Source organism: Gopherus flavomarginatus, chromosome 2 (assembly GCF_025201925.1).
Source record: "Gopherus flavomarginatus isolate rGopFla2 chromosome 2, rGopFla2.mat.asm, whole genome shotgun sequence".
In the NCBI taxonomy this organism is placed as follows: domain Eukaryota; kingdom Metazoa; phylum Chordata; order Testudines; family Testudinidae; genus Gopherus; species Gopherus flavomarginatus.
The window spans coordinates 175,128,890-175,146,690 of NC_066618.1; the positions used below are offsets into that span (position 1 = coordinate 175,128,890).

Below are 17,801 nucleotides of genomic sequence, written 5' to 3' on the forward strand. Positions count from 1 at the left end.
CACCATCACTGGTTCATTCACCTGCACGTCCACCAATGTGATATACGCCATCCTATGCCAGCAGTGCCCCTCTGCTATGTACATCAGACAAACTGGACAGTCTCTACGGAAAAGGATAAATGGACACAAATCAGATATTAGGAATGGCAATATACAAAAACCTGTAGGAGAACACTTCAACCTCCCTGGCCACACTATAGCAGACCTTAACGTGGCCATCCTGCAGCAAAAAAACTTCAGGACCAGACTTCAAAGAGAAATTGTTGAGCTTCAGTTCATCTGCAAATTTGACACCATCAGCTCAGGATTAAACAAAGACTGTGAATGGCTTGCCAATTACAAAACCAGTTTCTCCTCCCTTGGTTTTCACACTTCAACTGCTAGAACAGGGTCTCATCCTCCCTGATTGAACTAACCTCGTTATCTCTAGCTTGCTTGCATATAAATACCTGCCCCTGGAAATTTCCACTACATGCATCTGACGAAGTGAGTATTCACCCATGAAAGTTCATGCTCCAAAACATCTGTTAGTCTATAAGGTGCCACAGGATTCTCTTCTGCTTTTACAGATCCAGACTAACACGGCTACCCCTCTGATACTTAAACATGGGAGATCAGAACTGCACACAGTATTCCAGATGAGGTCTCACCAGTGCCTTGTATAACAGTACTAACACCTCCTTATCTCTACTGGAAATACCTCACCTGATGCATCCTAGGACTGCATGAGCCTTTTTCATGGACACATCATACTGGCGCTTAGTCATCCTGTGATCAACCAATACACGCAGGTCTCTCTCCTCCTCTGTCACTTCCAACTGATACATCCCCAGCTTATAGCGAAAATTCTTGTAGTTGGTCCCTAAATGCATGACCTTGCACTTTGCACTATTAAATTTCATCCCATTTCTATTACTCCAGTTTACAAGGTCATCCAGATTGTTTTGTATGATTTCCAGTCCTCTTCTGTATAGGCATCATCTCCCAATTTTGTGTAATCTGCAGACTTTATTAGCACATTCCCACTGTGTCAGTAATGAAAATGTTAAATAAGATTGGTCCCAAGACCGATCCCTGAGGAACTCTACTAGTAACCTCCCTCCAGACTGACAGTTCACCTTTTAGTATGACCCGTTGTAGTCTCCCCTTTAACCAGTTCCTTATCCATCTTTCAATTCTCATATTAATCTCCATCTTCTTCAATTTAACTAATAATTTCCCATGTGGGAACTGTAACAAATGCCTTACTGAAATCCAGGTAGATTAGATCTACTGCATTTCCTTTGTCTAAAAAAATCAGTTATCTTCTCAAAGAAGGAGATCAGGTTGGTCTGGCACAATCTACCTTTTGTAAAACCATGATGTGTTTTATCCCAATTACCATTAACTTCTCTGTCCTTAACTACTGTCTCTTTCAAAATTTGTTCCAAGACCTTACATATAATTGAGGTCAGACTAACAGGCCTGTAGTTTCCCTGATCACATTGTTCCCTTTCTGAAAAATAGGAACTATATTAGCAATTCTCCAGTCACCCAGGATACAACCCCCGAGTTTACAGATTTATTAAAAGTCCTTGCTATTGGGCTTGCAATTTCATGTGCTGGTTCCTTTAATACTCTTGGATGGAGACTACCCAGTCCCTTCAATTTAGTCCTATTAAGCAGTTTGAGCTTGACTTCTACCTTGGATGGGGTAATTTCTACCTCCATATACTCATTCGCCACTCTGCTACTACCCCAAACTCTTCATTAAAAACTGAGGCAAAGTATTTGTTTAGGTGCCGGGCCAGGCCTAGATTATCTCTAATTTCCACCCAATCCTCAGTGCTCAGCAGTCCCACTTCTTCTTTCCATCTTATTTATATGGCTATAGAACCTTTTACTAATGGTTTTAATCCCCTCTGCATGGTCTAACTCTGCTTGGCTTTTGGTAGTTCTCACGTTATCTCTGCACTGTCTGACCTCTAAGAGGTAACTTTCCTTGCCGATCTCTCTTATCTTCCATTCATTGTAGGCTGTCTGCTTTCTCTTAATCACCCGTTTGGGATGCTTGCTCATCCAGCTTAGTCTGCAACCTTTTCCTACAATCTTCCTCCCCGCTTGGGATGCAAGTTTGATTACAAAAGGGCAAAGACAATAGCTGCTGATCTATTTTTGTTTAGCCTTCCACGTAGTTTAAACCGAATGAGTTCATAATCACTCAAACCCAGGTTGTCCCCTACAACCAGTTCTTTTATAAAAGGTCCTCACTACTCACCAATACCATATCTAAAATGGCATCACCTCTTGTTGGTTCAGCTACTATTTGGTAAAGAAATCTGTCGGCTATCATATGTTAGTAGTAACACTTGTCCTCCAATCTATATCTGGGATGTTAGTCTTCGATAATCACATATTTCCCAGTAGTATTTATTTCATTAAAAGCATTAGAGGTCTCTAGCCACAGTCAAATCTGATCGAGGGTGGGTGGGTGGGGGCGTGGTGTCTGTAGCACACCATGAGCACTAGTCCGGGGACCTTCTCGTAGCTTTCTTCCCCAACGTGATTTTGGCTCAAAAAAAAATCACACAGTCTTATCCATTCCAACTCTTCTAGTTTCTTTACACAGTCTACCTCATCATTAATATACAATGCTACCCCACCACCTTGGCCTTTATTTCTGTCTTCATTGAACAGCACATACTCTTCAAAACCTGTACTCTAGTCATGACTACTATTCCACCATATTTCATCCCAATCCCTGGTTTCACTTCCTGCACTGACAGTTCTAGTTCCACCATTTTGTTGTCCAGGCTCCTTGCATTGATCTACAATCATCCTAATTGTTGCTGCTTGGCTTCACCCACATTCCTCGCCCAATTGGGTACAGTCGGTCATTCTACTGCCAGTATCGCCTGACTGGTATCAGCACTATCTTTCCTGGGAACGTCCATTCTCCTACCCACTACTCTTCCTCTTTCCATTGCTGTATCCTTTCTTACTTGATTTTCCTTTCCCCCAATGTTAAATTCAGGTGTGGGGATCATACAAGCATCTCCCAACCATCTGCTCCAAGTTCCTAGTTTATAGCTCCTTTAATGAGTTATGCCAACTTCCATCCCAGAAGTCTATTTCCCTCCCTAGTCAGGAGGAGTCCATCCCACGAGAACAGTCCTCTGTCCATGAATGCCTTCCAGTGGTTGAACATCCCAAAGCCCTCCTTATAGCACCACTGCTTGAGCCATCTGTTGATTGTCATAATCTTGTCTTGCCTTCCTTCTCCTCCTCTAGAGACAGGCGGAATCCCACTGGAGATACCTGAGCCTCCATTTCATTAAGCATCTTCCCGAGCTTGGCATAATCTCCTTTGATATGTTCCAGCGAGAATCTAGCTGTATCATTTGTTCCCACATAAAGGGCAATCAGTGGATTATTTCCAGCTTCCATTAGGATCCTCTTCAGCCTCTTCTACAGGTCCACATCCTGTATCTTGGCTCCCAGCAGACAGCACACTCTTCTGTTCTCCAGATCAGCTCCGGTGACAGGCCTGTCTGTTCTTCTTAGTAGGAAGCCCCCAGTCACATAAACCTGCCTTTTCCTAGTGATGGTGAGATATTCTGGCCTTCCGCCTGTTCTTTCTGGCTGCAAGTCATCCTGTATCCTCCTGGGGTTCTGAACTCTGGGTATCTCTACTGGCTCTTCCTCTCTTCTTACAGGAATAGCCACTCATCTTTTCTTCCTTGCCCACCCACCTTTAGTTACTGCCTACTGTGCCCCTTCTTCATATTCCAACTGAGCAAACCTGTTCCTGAGCTCTGTTTCTCCTTTACTTACTTGGAATCTGTTTCACAGGTTCTCCTAAGGAAAACGACAACTTAAGAATAAATACTCTTTCCTCTAGTACGAAATTGATAAAAAAGTTATTTAACCGAACACAACACAAGCTTTGCAATATACAGTATATTGCTATAAAAAGGCATTCCACTAGACTACAGCCATAGGACCCAATCCTAATGTCATCACCCAGGCAAAAGTCCTGCAGGATCAAGTAGGAGTTTTGTCTATACCAAGGACAGACAGGCCCCAATTCAGCAAGGTACTGAAGCATGTGCCTAATTTTAAGCTCATGAATAGCTCCACTGATTTGGTAATTAGGCATATCTTATTTGAGTGAATATGTCTTCATATTTTGTCTAATTGTACCTGAGATTTACTTATTTAGGAAGCAGATTTGCACTAGTGAAGGAGCATGTGTGTGCGTGCATGCAGATGTATTGTGTGTGTACCGCTAAAATAATGTAATTCGTTTTATACATGTGTATAAGGCGAACTGAAAGGAAAGAGAGTTTCCTTTGTTAAATGTTTACCAGGAAAGGCCTACTCATGCACAAGGGAAAGGCCTAAAGCTGCAAACTATAGCACTGAAAATTTTCCATGGATTTTCCAAATAAAAATCTTCAAAACAGCAAACCAACCTCCAAATTGACCAAAATAACTTGTTTTTCCATTCACTGGAAATTTCCTCTACCTGCTTTGCTAAACACATTACATTATTAAGGCTGAAAGCATTTAAATATACTTTATATTGAAACAGGTTAACCTTTTATTTTTCTGCAGTTCACTGAGTTAAATTTGGCCAATAGTCACTTTCTAATCTATCTAATTACTTTCTGCTTGCACCTACTGGCCAACTGCGGCAACGATGAATGTAAGCACTATAGAATACTGTTTAACTCCAAACCCAAAACTGCCACGAAAACCATTCTGTTAATATTAGGTCTTGTAAAATCTTCTCTTTTTAATTAAAAAAAGTAGACCTAAAATGCCTGGTAGCCTGTGCTTCTCAACATTGCTACGAGGTAGGCATATCAAGTATCCATTTCACGGTTGGGTAAACTGAGACAGAGAGAGAGAGATTAAATGACTGCTCAAGATCACACACCCAATCAGTAGTAGAACCAAGAAATAAACTAAGGAATTCTGGCTCCCAGTCCCCTTCTGTAATAACTAGACTACAGTGCTTTAATATCTCTTTGAGGGAAAAGGGGATCGTTTCCCTGGATTACATGATTTCTGTACTTAAAATCATACATATTAATAGGGTGAAACCTACTCTTACATAGTGGTGATGAGTTATCTTTTCTTATTAACAAAACATGGTAACCAACTCTTCACTCATTTTATTTCTAACATGGAATGATAGCATTCTGTTAATGTATCACTATTCCTATTAATTTTATTAATTAAATACATGTGAGTACAACAGCAAATTGAATAGTGTAGATGCTCTTACAAAATAAAATGCCTTTAAAATTACAATTTTAATAAAATTATTGTAATGCCAGTAAAAATCTCATCAAGATATAATTCAATAGCCCACAAATACAACACTCCTGAAAAGAAGCGCAGACTCATCCCCACTTCTCAACATAGTTTTAATAGAAGAGTTGCTACAGCAAGGCCTCAGAGATTTCAATACTTTTACAAAATACATTATTCTATATTTGAGTAAACTATGAAGTAATCATAGTCATTCCCACACCATACCAGTGGTCTATCTAGTCCAGCATCTTCTCTCTGACAATGACTAGTACTAGTTACTTCAGAGGGATGTACAAGAAACCACATAATGAATAATGATGGACTAGCCTACCAATAAAAGTTTTTCCCAAACTTCATCAGTTATTGTGTGATTTATCCCAATTCATATGGGTTCATATCCCTTATAAGCAATTTTTATCCTGTCTAATGTAAGTGTGGATGTTCTCATTATCCATGTAAATCTTTACTGAATCCAACTAAGCTCTTAAACACAGGGACATCTTGTGTAATAGATTCATACATTTTAAGGCCAGAAGGGACAATTGTGATCTTCTAGTCTGACTTCCTGCATGAACACAAGTCATAAGACTTTCTGGAATTAATTCCAGCTTCAAGTCCAATAAGTGAAGTAGAGCATATCTTTTAGAAAAAGATCAAATCTTGATTTAGAAATGTCAAGTGATGGAAATTTCCCTGGTTAGTTGTTGCAATGATTAATTACCTATACTATTAAAAATGGGTGCCTTATTTCTAGTAAATATGTCTAGTTTCAACTTCCAGCTATTGGGGCTTGTTATACCTCTGTCTGCTAGATTGAAAAGCTCTCTATTATCAAATTTCTGTTCCCCATGTAGATACTTAATGACTGTGATCAAGTCACCCCTTAACCATCTCTTGGTTAAGGTAAATGAATTGAGCTCCTCGGGTATCTCTTTATAAGGCATGTTTTCTAATCCAAGCACCAGGGGTTAATTATGCATTGTATAAAAAGTATTTGGTTAAAGGAAATGGTTAAATTTTACTGTATCGGAAACAGTTAAAATTTTAAAATTGCTTAAATAAGGTCTCCTTAGGCTCTCACTGAAGTTAATGGAAAACTCTCAGTGACTTCATTTGGAGCAGGATTGAGCCCTAAATGAACAGGTGCATGATGCAATGTATTTTTTCTTCTTCTTCAAATCATACTTGCTAATTTGTAAAATATAGGCAATTACAGGGAGCTTCCCCGTTAGTGTGAATTAGCAAGATTCTTCTGCATATAATTCAAGTTGCAAAATAGCAACATTGGTAAAAACCAGCTACAACTTGGACATAGCATACTGCGCACCTCCCAACTAGAAAGGAAGAAGGAATGCTAGATTCCTGGGTGCACTTGGAAAAATTATCAAGCTTCATATTCTTTTACAAGCCAAATAAAAATCTGATCATTTATGAAACCAAATGCCAGAGCAGAATAAAAATTCTCCAAACTGGTCATCAGTGTCTGTGTGCGTCACGAAGGTCTGGATGTTATTGTGCTGTGGAACAGATTTATAGCACCACACTCCTTCATTTATCCTATTATTGTGCATGGAATGAGAAACACCATCCCAGTACTGCCCTCAAAAATAATTGTATTTTGTTGTCACTGAGTAACAACTGCCTTCTCAGTTAAATAGTAATAAATATAGTGATAAGAGACCAGCACCCACTACCTTCAGAGAGAAAACAAAGAATTAAGTTTATATTTCAACCAGTGATGGAAAACAATAGAGAAAAGATTAAAAGACTGATCCAGGGCCCACTGATGTCAACTGGAGTCTTTCCATTTACCTCAATGGGCACTGAGTCAGGCCATAAGTGCCAAGTGAATTAGTAAATGCTAAGGCTGTCTTTGTATGTTGTTGCATGATGAAAAAACCACAAGCCAGGTTAGTGTAAAGCTGGTGTGTGACCAACATAATGTAACAAATGCAGTTACTCTTAATTTATACCATTGTGAACAGAAAACAGGACCCATGAGTTTAGCACTCCATGGACCTGGTCCAATGACCACTAAAATCAGTGGAAATGTTCCCATCAACTTCCGAGAACATTAGATACATTCCATGAGAATGCCATACAATTAGATACTCTAGCTAAACCTTTGAATTTCAAAATACACTACATATCTGAAAAAGTCTTCCAAAACATTTAATATTAAGACAGTTCTGTTTTCTATCTGCAGTGTGCTTTTGCTGTTTCTTTCTTTAGAGCTGCTAAACTACTGCTACAAAATGATTCACATATTTAAGAATGGTTCTGTGGATGTACTGAGAGGTAAAAACCTCTAAACATGCGCCACCCATACACAGTGTTTCCCAGGGGGGTGGTCATTCAGCTGTCAAGCTGTATGAACTTAGATGGGAAAGACTAAAGTGGGGGGAGGGGAGGTTATGGCTGTGGCTTTTCTGGGGCTCCTGCTACTTTGTGACTGTTGACATTTAAGAGACTGGAACTGCGTCTGTTTAAGAAATGATTACTAGAAAGCGTGACTATAAATCACTACAGAAAGTTGGAGACTCTGATGAGCAGTCAATTAGAACTAAAGAGGAGAAAATATAATTTACTAAAAGAAGAACAAAATCATAATCAAAATACAAAGCTATCACTAATAGAAAATTGCTCGAACACTTGACAAAATGGATACTTTTATGAATATGGAGCTTTACATTAGTGAATTCCTAAAAGGGATGAAAATATAAGATAAAAAATCCACTTTGCTAAAGACGATGTGTTATTTAATCAGATTGCTCACACTGTTTTTGATTATGGTTTTATTGCTACAGCTGTTGACTAAGTTTAGGCAGCTATGGCTTATCTGCACAAGGCACAGGCCAAAGATTAATGTACTAGTAGTACATTAATTAGTAGGAGTAGTAGTAACAGTTCATTACTGTAACATCTAGAGATGCAACAACTGGGGCCCTACAAAACTAGGCATTTTACAAACACAATGGTGAAAGATAGTCCAGAAGATCTTATAGTCTAAGCCAGTGTGACAGTGCGACGACTCACTGCTGTGGCAGCTCCTGCTTGTTGTCCAGGGAATTAGCTTTTCCAGCTTCGGCCACGCCTCCCGGACCCCAGTGCCCCTTTACCCAGGGTTCTGCCCACTGCAGCATCCCCCCCAATCTGGGTCTCCCCACTCAAGGGAACCCCCAACCCCCTATCCTCACCTCGTCTCACTGGCTACTGCCAGTCACCATCTAGTCTCTGTTCACTGGAGCAGACTGCAGAGAACACGCCATTCATCACTGGCAAAGGAGGGTTTGGACCTGCTGCCTTTGCCTACCCCAGGCTACCCCTCTGCAACCCCAGTACCTGTCCTGGCCTTTACCAAGGCCTGCAGTCTTGGGGTTCTTCAGGCTGGAGCTCCCCAGTTCCTCTGGCCTTTCCCCAGCCCTGCTCCACTCCAGGTACCTTTCTCAACTCCTAGGCAGCCAGGCCCTTCTCCCTCAAAAGCTAGAAGGAGAGTTCTCTCAGCTCCTGGCTTCCCTGCCCTTTATAAGGCCAGCTACGCTTTGATTGGGGCGTGGCCCCAGCTGTGGCTGTTTCCCCAATCAGCTGAGGCTTGCTGCTCTCCCTAGCAGCAGCAGCCCTCACGCAGCCTCAGCCCTGTGCCAGGGCTGATTTCAAGCCCTTCAGGGCAGGAGCAGGTGACCATCCTGCTACAGCCAGCATGTCTCAAATACAGTCACTATCAGGGCCGGCTCTACTTTTTTTGCTGCCTCAAGCAAAAAAAAAAGAAAAAAAAAAAGGGAAAAAAAAGCCAGCCAACGAACAGCCAAAGCCAAAAAAAACCCAACCCAAAATGCTAAGCTGCCGCCCCCTGAATAGCTGGAATGTTCCGCCCCAGGCACCTGCTTCCTCAGCTGGTGCCTGGAGCCGGCCCTGGTCACTATGGGGCGTTTCTTGTGACCACAGCCTCCTGGGCAGTGATTGGGGGGCATGGGGGAGCGCAAAAAGCAGTGCCTCTTCCCCAGGGCCACCAGAAGAGATTGGGCCCTCTCTCCCTCATGATCCACAAACGCCAGAGGAGCAGGCAGTCAGTGAGTTCCGCACCTTCCTGGGGAGGCTCGGGCTTCAGCCAAGCTCCAGTCATGGAACTTTGGGCTCCGGCCCTGGATCCCAGCCATGCAGCGGCAGGTGCCAGCTCTGGGTTCCCCATCACCATTGTCCTTGATCTCCTGCAACCTCCTCTGGCCCCAGGCTCTGATAGTGCGGTGGTAAGCTCCAGCCCTGGACCCTGGGCTCACCTCCCCCCTTGTCTCCCTACCCACCTCCCCATCCAGGGCTCAATTTGTCCCCTAGCTTGCTAGGGCTGAGTAAGTCTGCTGTGAAAATTGATATTTGTATGGTAGTTAATATCACTTTTCACAGCCCCCCAGCTAGCGAGTAACTCTGCTATGAAAAGTGATATTAGCAAACAAATATTACTTTTCGCAGCAGCAGACTTACTATTACACCTTTGCACTTTCCTCATCCTGGCCATTCTCTCTGTTGCATCATAGGATCCCAAGACTTGCTATAATTTATACCAGTATCAAGCAACCACAAGAGACCAAAACCAATACAGAGGGTTAAAGAGGATTCCTGGCATGGCTCCCCCTTTTCTCTGATTGTATCCCCTTTTCCCAGTTATTCCAGCCTTGCACCACCAAAATGATCCACTTTATGTTGAGGTAGTTCTCCTTGAGGAGTTTAAAATCCCCTTTAGGGTCAGATTCCACCACTGACGCAGTGCAAACAAGCTATGCTACACTGGAAAATCTGGGCCCTGATGTTTGGCTGCTGGGAAAATGTTCCTGCTCGACACAATTTCACACATCACTGAATAGGTCCTATGACTCTTCTGCTGAATCAGTGCATTTACACTGCAGTATGTTGGCAAAGCAATTTGATTGGATTTACCATGCATTTGTGGATTAGCAAATTGTAGTATCAATCCACATACTAAAAAACCACCAGTCTTAAACTAGATATTTTTAGTTTGCCACTGAAAACACAGCATCTCGGAGGACACATGTATTAATGCAAACACAGAAAAAATAGTTCTCAATATTGTAACTAAGAATAAACCCAACCAGCTGTTTGAACATCACATTACTTTGCCATCTGAAGGCAATTAACTACAATTGGCAATATAGCCATTTCCTAGAACAGTAGTACTCAACCTTTAAGAATACATGATCAAGTTAAAAATCAACCATTTCTTTCAGAAAATGTTACCTAACATTGTTATAAGTATAGCTATAATTACTATACATGAAAGAGATTAGAGAAAATTCTTTTCTTTCCACTTTGTTTACTTTTTGCATTTGACAACAGCTTGTATATAGTCCATTTCACTGTTTCTCTTACAGAATTAGTTTCTTCTGTTACACAGGCCTTAACGGGATTAGTTTCTTCTTCAGCAAGAGCATTGAGAAAAATATTGTGATAAATAAGAAAATTGATTATAAAACCACAAAACCTGGCAAAGGACTCAGAAGGTTTTGTACCTGAAACTACTATTAATTCATTTTTTTTTTTTGGTGGACCAGATTTTCAAACTGACAGTGTCCCTTTAACAGTCAAATAGTGACTTAGTCATTAAATAGAGTCAAAGTGAGGCTCAGAAGAACTCATCATATATTAACATTTCAAAAAAAAAGATATCATAAAATTGAGCAACAATTAATGCACTCATCAAAACAGCAAAGGGACAGATTTTGATGCCCTTACCGCATAAGACCTTATGTTGCAAATTTTCTCACTGAAACCAACGAGACTTCTAAAGGACAACTCAACAAAGTAAGAATATCAAAATCTGGCCTTAATAAATTTAAAAAAAATGCTGTACTGGAAGGTAAAGTAAATCATCAAAGTACCATTTTCCCCACCTACCTGAACTAACTATTAGCGCAAATAAGGATTAATCTCTCTCTCCCTCCCACCACTCTATAATATATGTTTGTGAGAGTGCCTCTCTCATTCCATGACCTTCTGTTCTTTGTTTTTAATTCCTTCTTTCCTCAAAAAAACCCCCTCAAACCCAAGAAGAGAGTCACCTGCCGGGCTATAAAAAAGGTTGAGCACCACTGATCTGTAATTTAGTCCTTGGGCTCCATACTAGCCTATTAGGAATACATTATTCCAAAACTAATATGGTTATTTCCCAAAGGTACATCTTATTTAAGATTCCCTAAATCAGACTCATAAGTAACAAGCTGTACTTATTAGTATTCTACAGCAAGAATAGCAGAGATGAAAAAATAAAGCCATAAACTGGACAATCAGAAAAATATATATTATATTTAATACCATGAAATTCTAGAGATGACCTGGTTCTCTTATTTCTTTTGTAATATTATTAATATGTTTTTATCAAGTCACAGTATAATACTGTAGCATCCTGACCTGTTTTCAAATCTTTTAGTCATATTTATGTGCCACTAGAATAGCAAGCTAAAACTACAGCCTAAATTAGGCAGTTTGGTTGACTTGCTTTTTTTAAATCTTGAGTATCAAAGCCATTAAACAACCTAAGCATTAAGACATCTAACAATCATTACAATTTGTAGTCCACAAGTTATATCCATTCCTGACTCCTGACTATGTTTGTTTGGGTTTCTCTCTTTCTTTGTTTTCCTTATGAAATAATACATATAGGTCCTTTTGGAGATACTTGCTGGTGTTTAATAGCTGTTTTTGTTTTTTAAAGATATTTGCAGCCAAAAGCTTTCAGACCTGGCTACCGGAGGTACACTTACAAAATGGAGTAAATACAAGCTGAGCAACTTGTTTGCTGCATAAGACAGGTTTGTGACTGATCATTTGACCCTTACAGTTTGTGACAGTCTTCATAAATGATACATTGTAGTACCACATCTACTACAAATGATCATACTACTACATACTGGACCACGACACTGTAAAGCAGAAGCCTGTAAAATATGCATTTCATATAGCTGTACCATGTACTCATGTGGTATAGAAATGTGATATACAGTTATGCTTAGACCACATGAAGTGTTCAGATGTCTGCATGTGAGTAATTATTTATAAAGAGGCATTCATTATACTGTAATAAGGACATAGGTTGGGTACGTTGTGAATAACTGCCAGGTTGAATAGAGTGCTTCCAGCACCTGGCAAGTGTCATCACACTATAAATTATGCCATGAAGCATGTTTTTCCTTTTACACATTTTGAAAAACAAATTCTATGAGAAGTGCCATCTTGGATTTCCTCCATCTGAAATGAGGATCCCAACAGCTGCATGAGAGCCTGGAAATTTCTACCTATGTTGTTAATAAACATAGGACCCAACTGGTGCAAACTATTTTACAGAGATACAAATGAAAGTCTATGGTGTGGTGATAATTTGCATATCTTTTTACATATGTACATTACTAATATATACACACAATAAATGGTGTCATATTCATCAGAAAAAAGAATCAGCAGTCACTACATGAAACTTTGATAAACATCACAGTAAGTATCATTCAGAAGCATCTTTCCTTTTAAAGGTTACCATTAGTATATTAGGTTATTGTATTTCCACATGTCGAGAAATCACATTAGTATGTTTGCATCACCTGGCCAAGATTTTTCATTCAAGTTTTCATTTGTATTCATTATTTATATTTTTTTAAATAGAAGTTAATATACACACACTATAGCATTAGGGCTTGATCCAAAGCCCATTGAAGTCAATGGAAGTCATTCTCTTAATGTCTGGCCTAATTTTTAAGATCTAAAAAATTATGAACGTTCTGCTCTCCTATGCACAACATAAATAGCTGTCCCAAGGTATGCTGAAGACTTGTTTAGAGAAATGTCATCATCTTCAAAGGCTATCTTTCAGGTTCCTGTTGCAACTTTTTATACCATATTTATAACATCCAAAGCAAGCTGCTTTTCTTCACGTTTCAGTTAACGTCATTGTCTAAATCACTTGCCCTGAGAGAGCTTAACTTCAGAAGTAGAACACGAATGTGGTAGAATGCCCCAAATTCCTATGTTACCACCACGCGTGTTCCCTAGTCCCTTGGATGTAAAGACCCTTGAGCTGAGAACCAGGTGTGTGCATGGGAGAGAAGGGAAGCTATCAATATTTAAACTGAGATAATCACTGCAGGTAGCATGCTTCAGAATATAACATTAAGTAATGAAAATGATGGATGCTGAAAATTAAGTACAGTAACAGTTTATACATGTTTTTAAAAATGAGTTTAATAAACAAAATGCATTAAAAATGATTATATAACAGATTTCTCTCTATAAATATACCTCATAGCAAAAAGAACTAGGACCTAAAGCTCCCCAGAACTATTATGCTTTCTCCCTTAAAATGATTTATGGCAGCCCCTTGACTCATATGTTAAGTTTTCTGTTGCAATGTGTCTTTTGCTCAATTACACTCCTCCAATTCAGAAATATATTACAGGCATACCATATAAGATTGGGTTTATGCACATTGGAGGAATGAATTGAGATCAGGTGCTTGGGAACAAAATATAATACAGAAAAGGAGAAAACAATTTTCAATTGATAAAACTATTATTTGAGACAGAAAGAGATGAGGTTTGATTGTAAGGATGAAAATGGTAGATTTTCCTTGCCTATAGTTGAATTTATCCCCATCTAAAACCACCTCAGCGAGAGAATTTTTTTATCCCTGGGGCTCATAAAATATTTCTTGCCTTTGGAATACACCAGGCTACAACAAATATCATGTACTCTCCAGAAAATTGTCACAGAAAGTGCCTCCCCAGGTCTCTTAGAAGGACTTTATTCCTTCTATCCTGAAAATGATTCAATACAAGCACTATAAAGAGAATTTTAAAATTATTACTTTTAGTGTATACAGTAAAATCTCATTCTAAATCTTTGCTGTTATAAACATGAGATGATATTCAGTTTTGAGCACTGCTCCATTTGATTATCTGTAATACAGAGTTCGCCTGCTTACAGCGTTCCTGACCAGAATGTTGTTCCTAACGTGAGCGTATACACAAAACACACATGCTTTCCTTTCCCCTACTACCTGCAACCTCATTCAAGCATTAGGCAGCACATGTCATGCATGTCTATAGCATCATTCCTGGATATAATGTCATTACTTTCCTTTCCCACACTGCTCTGTGACCCCATTCTACCATAAAAAGATATGTATGTATGATTTCAATGGTTAAAATATATTAAAACAAAAGGGAGAACTCTCACTGCACCCGCCAACAAGAAAGGTGTGTGTGTGTACACATAACGCTTCACTGTCCTCTGCTAAAAGCTTGGGTAACTGTGATCACTCCTGCACCCAAACTTTAACTCCTGCATGACATGACATTTCAGAAGGCCCATACCAACAGACATGCTGATAAACACTACAGTAACACAAACCAAACTACTGCCTTACTTTCATTGAGATAAAGTATACTATGATTTTCATATTCTGTTCTATATAGGTGTCTATACTGCTTGCATCACTATAGCATGTGACCCCGCTGATGCAGATTTTACTGTAATTTAAAGAGAAAGAAATACTGGACACATACCCAGCCTCCGTTGTCCTGGATCCAGTTGTGTAGGTGTCTGTTCAGGTATTCAGTCATCCACACAGCAATGCTGTCCACAAGAGGCGACATCTCCCGATTAACGCTCTCCACACACATCACACCACCAAATTCAAAGAAGGCCACGATCCTTCCCCAGTTAACTCCATCTCGGAACAGCTCCTCCACCACCGCCACAAAGCGCCCCCTGGCCGTGAATGGGGTCAAGTGCAGCTGGCCAGACATCTGGGCAAAATCCCTGTGGTAGCGACGGGAAAATTCATCTCCGGCTTGGCACAGAGCCAAGAGAACAGCCTGCGGTGCTGGGCGCAGCCCATCACCAAGGGGCACGTTACTAGCAGCAGCCGAGCCAGGGGGCTCAGGAGGCAGAGACACCAGCCCAGCTTGGTCAGATGAGGTCCCAGTAGCAGTAGGGGGAGAGAGATTTGGTGAAACTGGTCCTCTGTTTTCATTGGCAGCCCAATCATATCCCCTCTGTGACAGTTTGTAATGGATGTACTTCAGCACTATCTCCCGGTTATCATAGCCTCTTCTCCCAGGATGAGCCATAATTTCCAACAGGGAGCAGCAAGGAGGAGGGAGAGAGGAAGAAGAGGAGCAGGATGAACCCCAAAAAGTAAAGCAGCCAATAATAATAATAATACCACCAAAAATTATAATCCAGTTATTGTATTGGATGCAGTTTCATTCATGATGGTATGAGGAGCTCTCAGGTCTCAGAGGTACTTTCGTCTTCTCGGTTTGAGATGCACAGTATAAATAGATTTAAAATGCTGTAAGTATTTTATTTCCAGAAGCACATTATTTATTATATATTTATTTTAGAAACATTTTCTTCTTGATGCTTATATATATATATATATATATATATATATATATATATATATTTCTTTTTAAATCTCAGTACTTATTCAAAACCAAGTGCATATTTCCCTTAGGTGCTGAACTAACGTGAATGAAGAAGCTGAAGAACATATACTGTAAAAACTGCAATTCAAAATGATTTGCTCAACAGCCTTAGATGAATGTTAATCCAATGCACTTTAAACTAAAAATCTCAAAATTCTTTTTTGTTTCTTAATTAAACAATGTAAATTTTCTTTGTAAAGTACTTACTTGGACTATAAATATGTTCCTCTGCCAAGTTCCCTTTTAAAAAAAAATCACAAGTCTTCAGACACCTTAAATTCTGGTTGCTTTGATGCTTCAAAAGATCAAATCACCAAGAGGACAGGAAAGGGACCAAAAAAAACCCCACTATGGATTTTAAAATTTATTTCCCCGACTTCTGTTAAACAGACACCTCCAAAGACTTGTCAAAGATCAGAATATCCCACCTCTGAGCCCAGGAAGGAGAACAACCCAAAAAGCAAAATTATGAAGAGCAGATGAAACACACCTTTGACTCCAAGCTCTTGCAGAAGTACTGTGCTTTTCCCTCCAGTGCAACGTACAGACACATGCAATTAAATACATGTAGTTTCATTCAGACACTGATCTCTAGACAGAGCCCAACGCTCCCCCCGCCCCGATACACGCCCACACACACGAAAAGGGAGCATCAAAATTTTTGACTTTTGCCTAAACTCCAGGGAACAAATGCATTTCCACAGCAGCTTTGTTTGTATAAAAAGCAAGACCACCCGCCACCCCAGCCCCGAGTGCAGAGGAGGAAAGAGGATGGGAGCGTGTGTGGAATATTATTCTTACAAATTAGGACCGCTGCTAGGAAGCTGCTCCCCCACTACCCTCCCGCCCCAGCGCAGACAGCCGTGCAAGCCCCCCCCCGGCAGAGCAGCCCCCTCGTCTTTCTGCAGCGGTGCTGCTGAAGCGCCAGTCCGTTCCGCGTAGCTGTGGCGGCCGGGGAAGCAGAGTCACAGCGCGGGTGCAAGAGGGAGGAGGAGGAGCAGAGCCAGTGGCGGGGAGGAGAGAGGCCGGGAGAGGCCCGCACAAGAGGGGCGGGTTCCCTAGAGCTCCACCTCGCTGTTCATTCAGAAACCGGGGAGAGGAAGGAGCACCCGCCGCGCGCTCGCCACCGTAGCCAACGCTGTAGCCCTGCCGGGGCGGGCCACATGCCCCGTGCGTGGCCGGAGGCTGCCTGCTGGGCTTGGGCATGCTCAGCTCGCCCTGCTGCCAGGCAGACGCTGGAGAGGACGCGGCTTGGCTAGGAAGGGGCGCGGGGGGAGAAACGCACCGGGTGGCTCCTTGCTGCGGGGCTCCCCTGGCCCTGGGGCAGATTCATGCCTGGGGTAACTTCGCGGCCGGCCAACGCTTCGCTGGGCTCCGTGGTGCGGTGCCCTCCCAGGGCCTGCTCCCCCCGGCCTCCCCCTCACACCAGTGCCCCTGCAGCCGGGCGGCTCCCCCGCTGTGAGCGCCAAGGCCGCCCTGCTCGCGCCTCCCCTGAAGCCGGCCGAGGCGGGGACGGGCGGAGGACGCAGGCCGGCTCCTTGCGCGCCGGCAGCTGTGGCTTTCCCCGCGCCTGCGGGCGGGCGGCGAGATGGGAGGGAGCGGCCGCTGCAGCAGATGGAGGCAGGCGGGACACGGGAGGCTGTGGTAGGGGCTGCTGCCTGCTTAGCCCGGGCCGCCGCGCTGAGCCCCGCAGGTGAAGACAAAGGCGACCGACTTGCTTGGAGATCGGTTTACAGAAAATATGTACAAAAATAATAATAAACCAGTTCGAGACTCGTGGTGCCGGTGGAGCTAAAAAGAGCCCAGTTTGTTATTGACCCCCCCCCAGCCATGTGATTAGTTCAGGTGTAGAGGCTTCTAGTGCTTCATTTGCAATGAAAGAGAGAGGTGCTGGGGCTCAAGCAATTTTTTTAATTTCATAACTGACACTGTGGGCACAGGGCTATGAACTGCCACCTCTAGAGGTGCCTGGGCTCAGCCCTGGCACAAATTAAGCGCTGGACATTTCTT

General features: G+C 41.8%; 1 protein-coding gene across 3 annotated transcripts in view; it reads right to left on the reverse strand.

Moving 5' to 3' along the window:
* BCL2 (BCL2 apoptosis regulator) overlaps positions 1 to 16,587 on the reverse strand; it is a 132,791-nt gene extending 116,204 nt beyond the window's left edge. Inside the window, exons 1-3 of one of the 3 annotated variants that reach the window (XM_050940285.1) lie at positions 16,282 to 16,352; positions 15,999 to 16,031; positions 14,865 to 15,614 (exon numbers count right to left, since the gene is read on the reverse strand). In XM_050940285.1, the coding sequence (XP_050796242.1) occupies positions 14,865 to 15,431 (567 nt within the window). In that variant the 5' untranslated portion in view covers positions 15,432 to 15,614; positions 15,999 to 16,031; positions 16,282 to 16,352. Of the gene's footprint in view, positions 1 to 14,864; positions 15,615 to 15,998; positions 16,032 to 16,281 lie in introns of all 3 variants that reach the window. The other 2 variants (XM_050940284.1, XM_050940286.1) reach the window with 2 other exon arrangements.
* Positions 16,588 to 17,801: the final 1,214 nt, after the last annotated feature.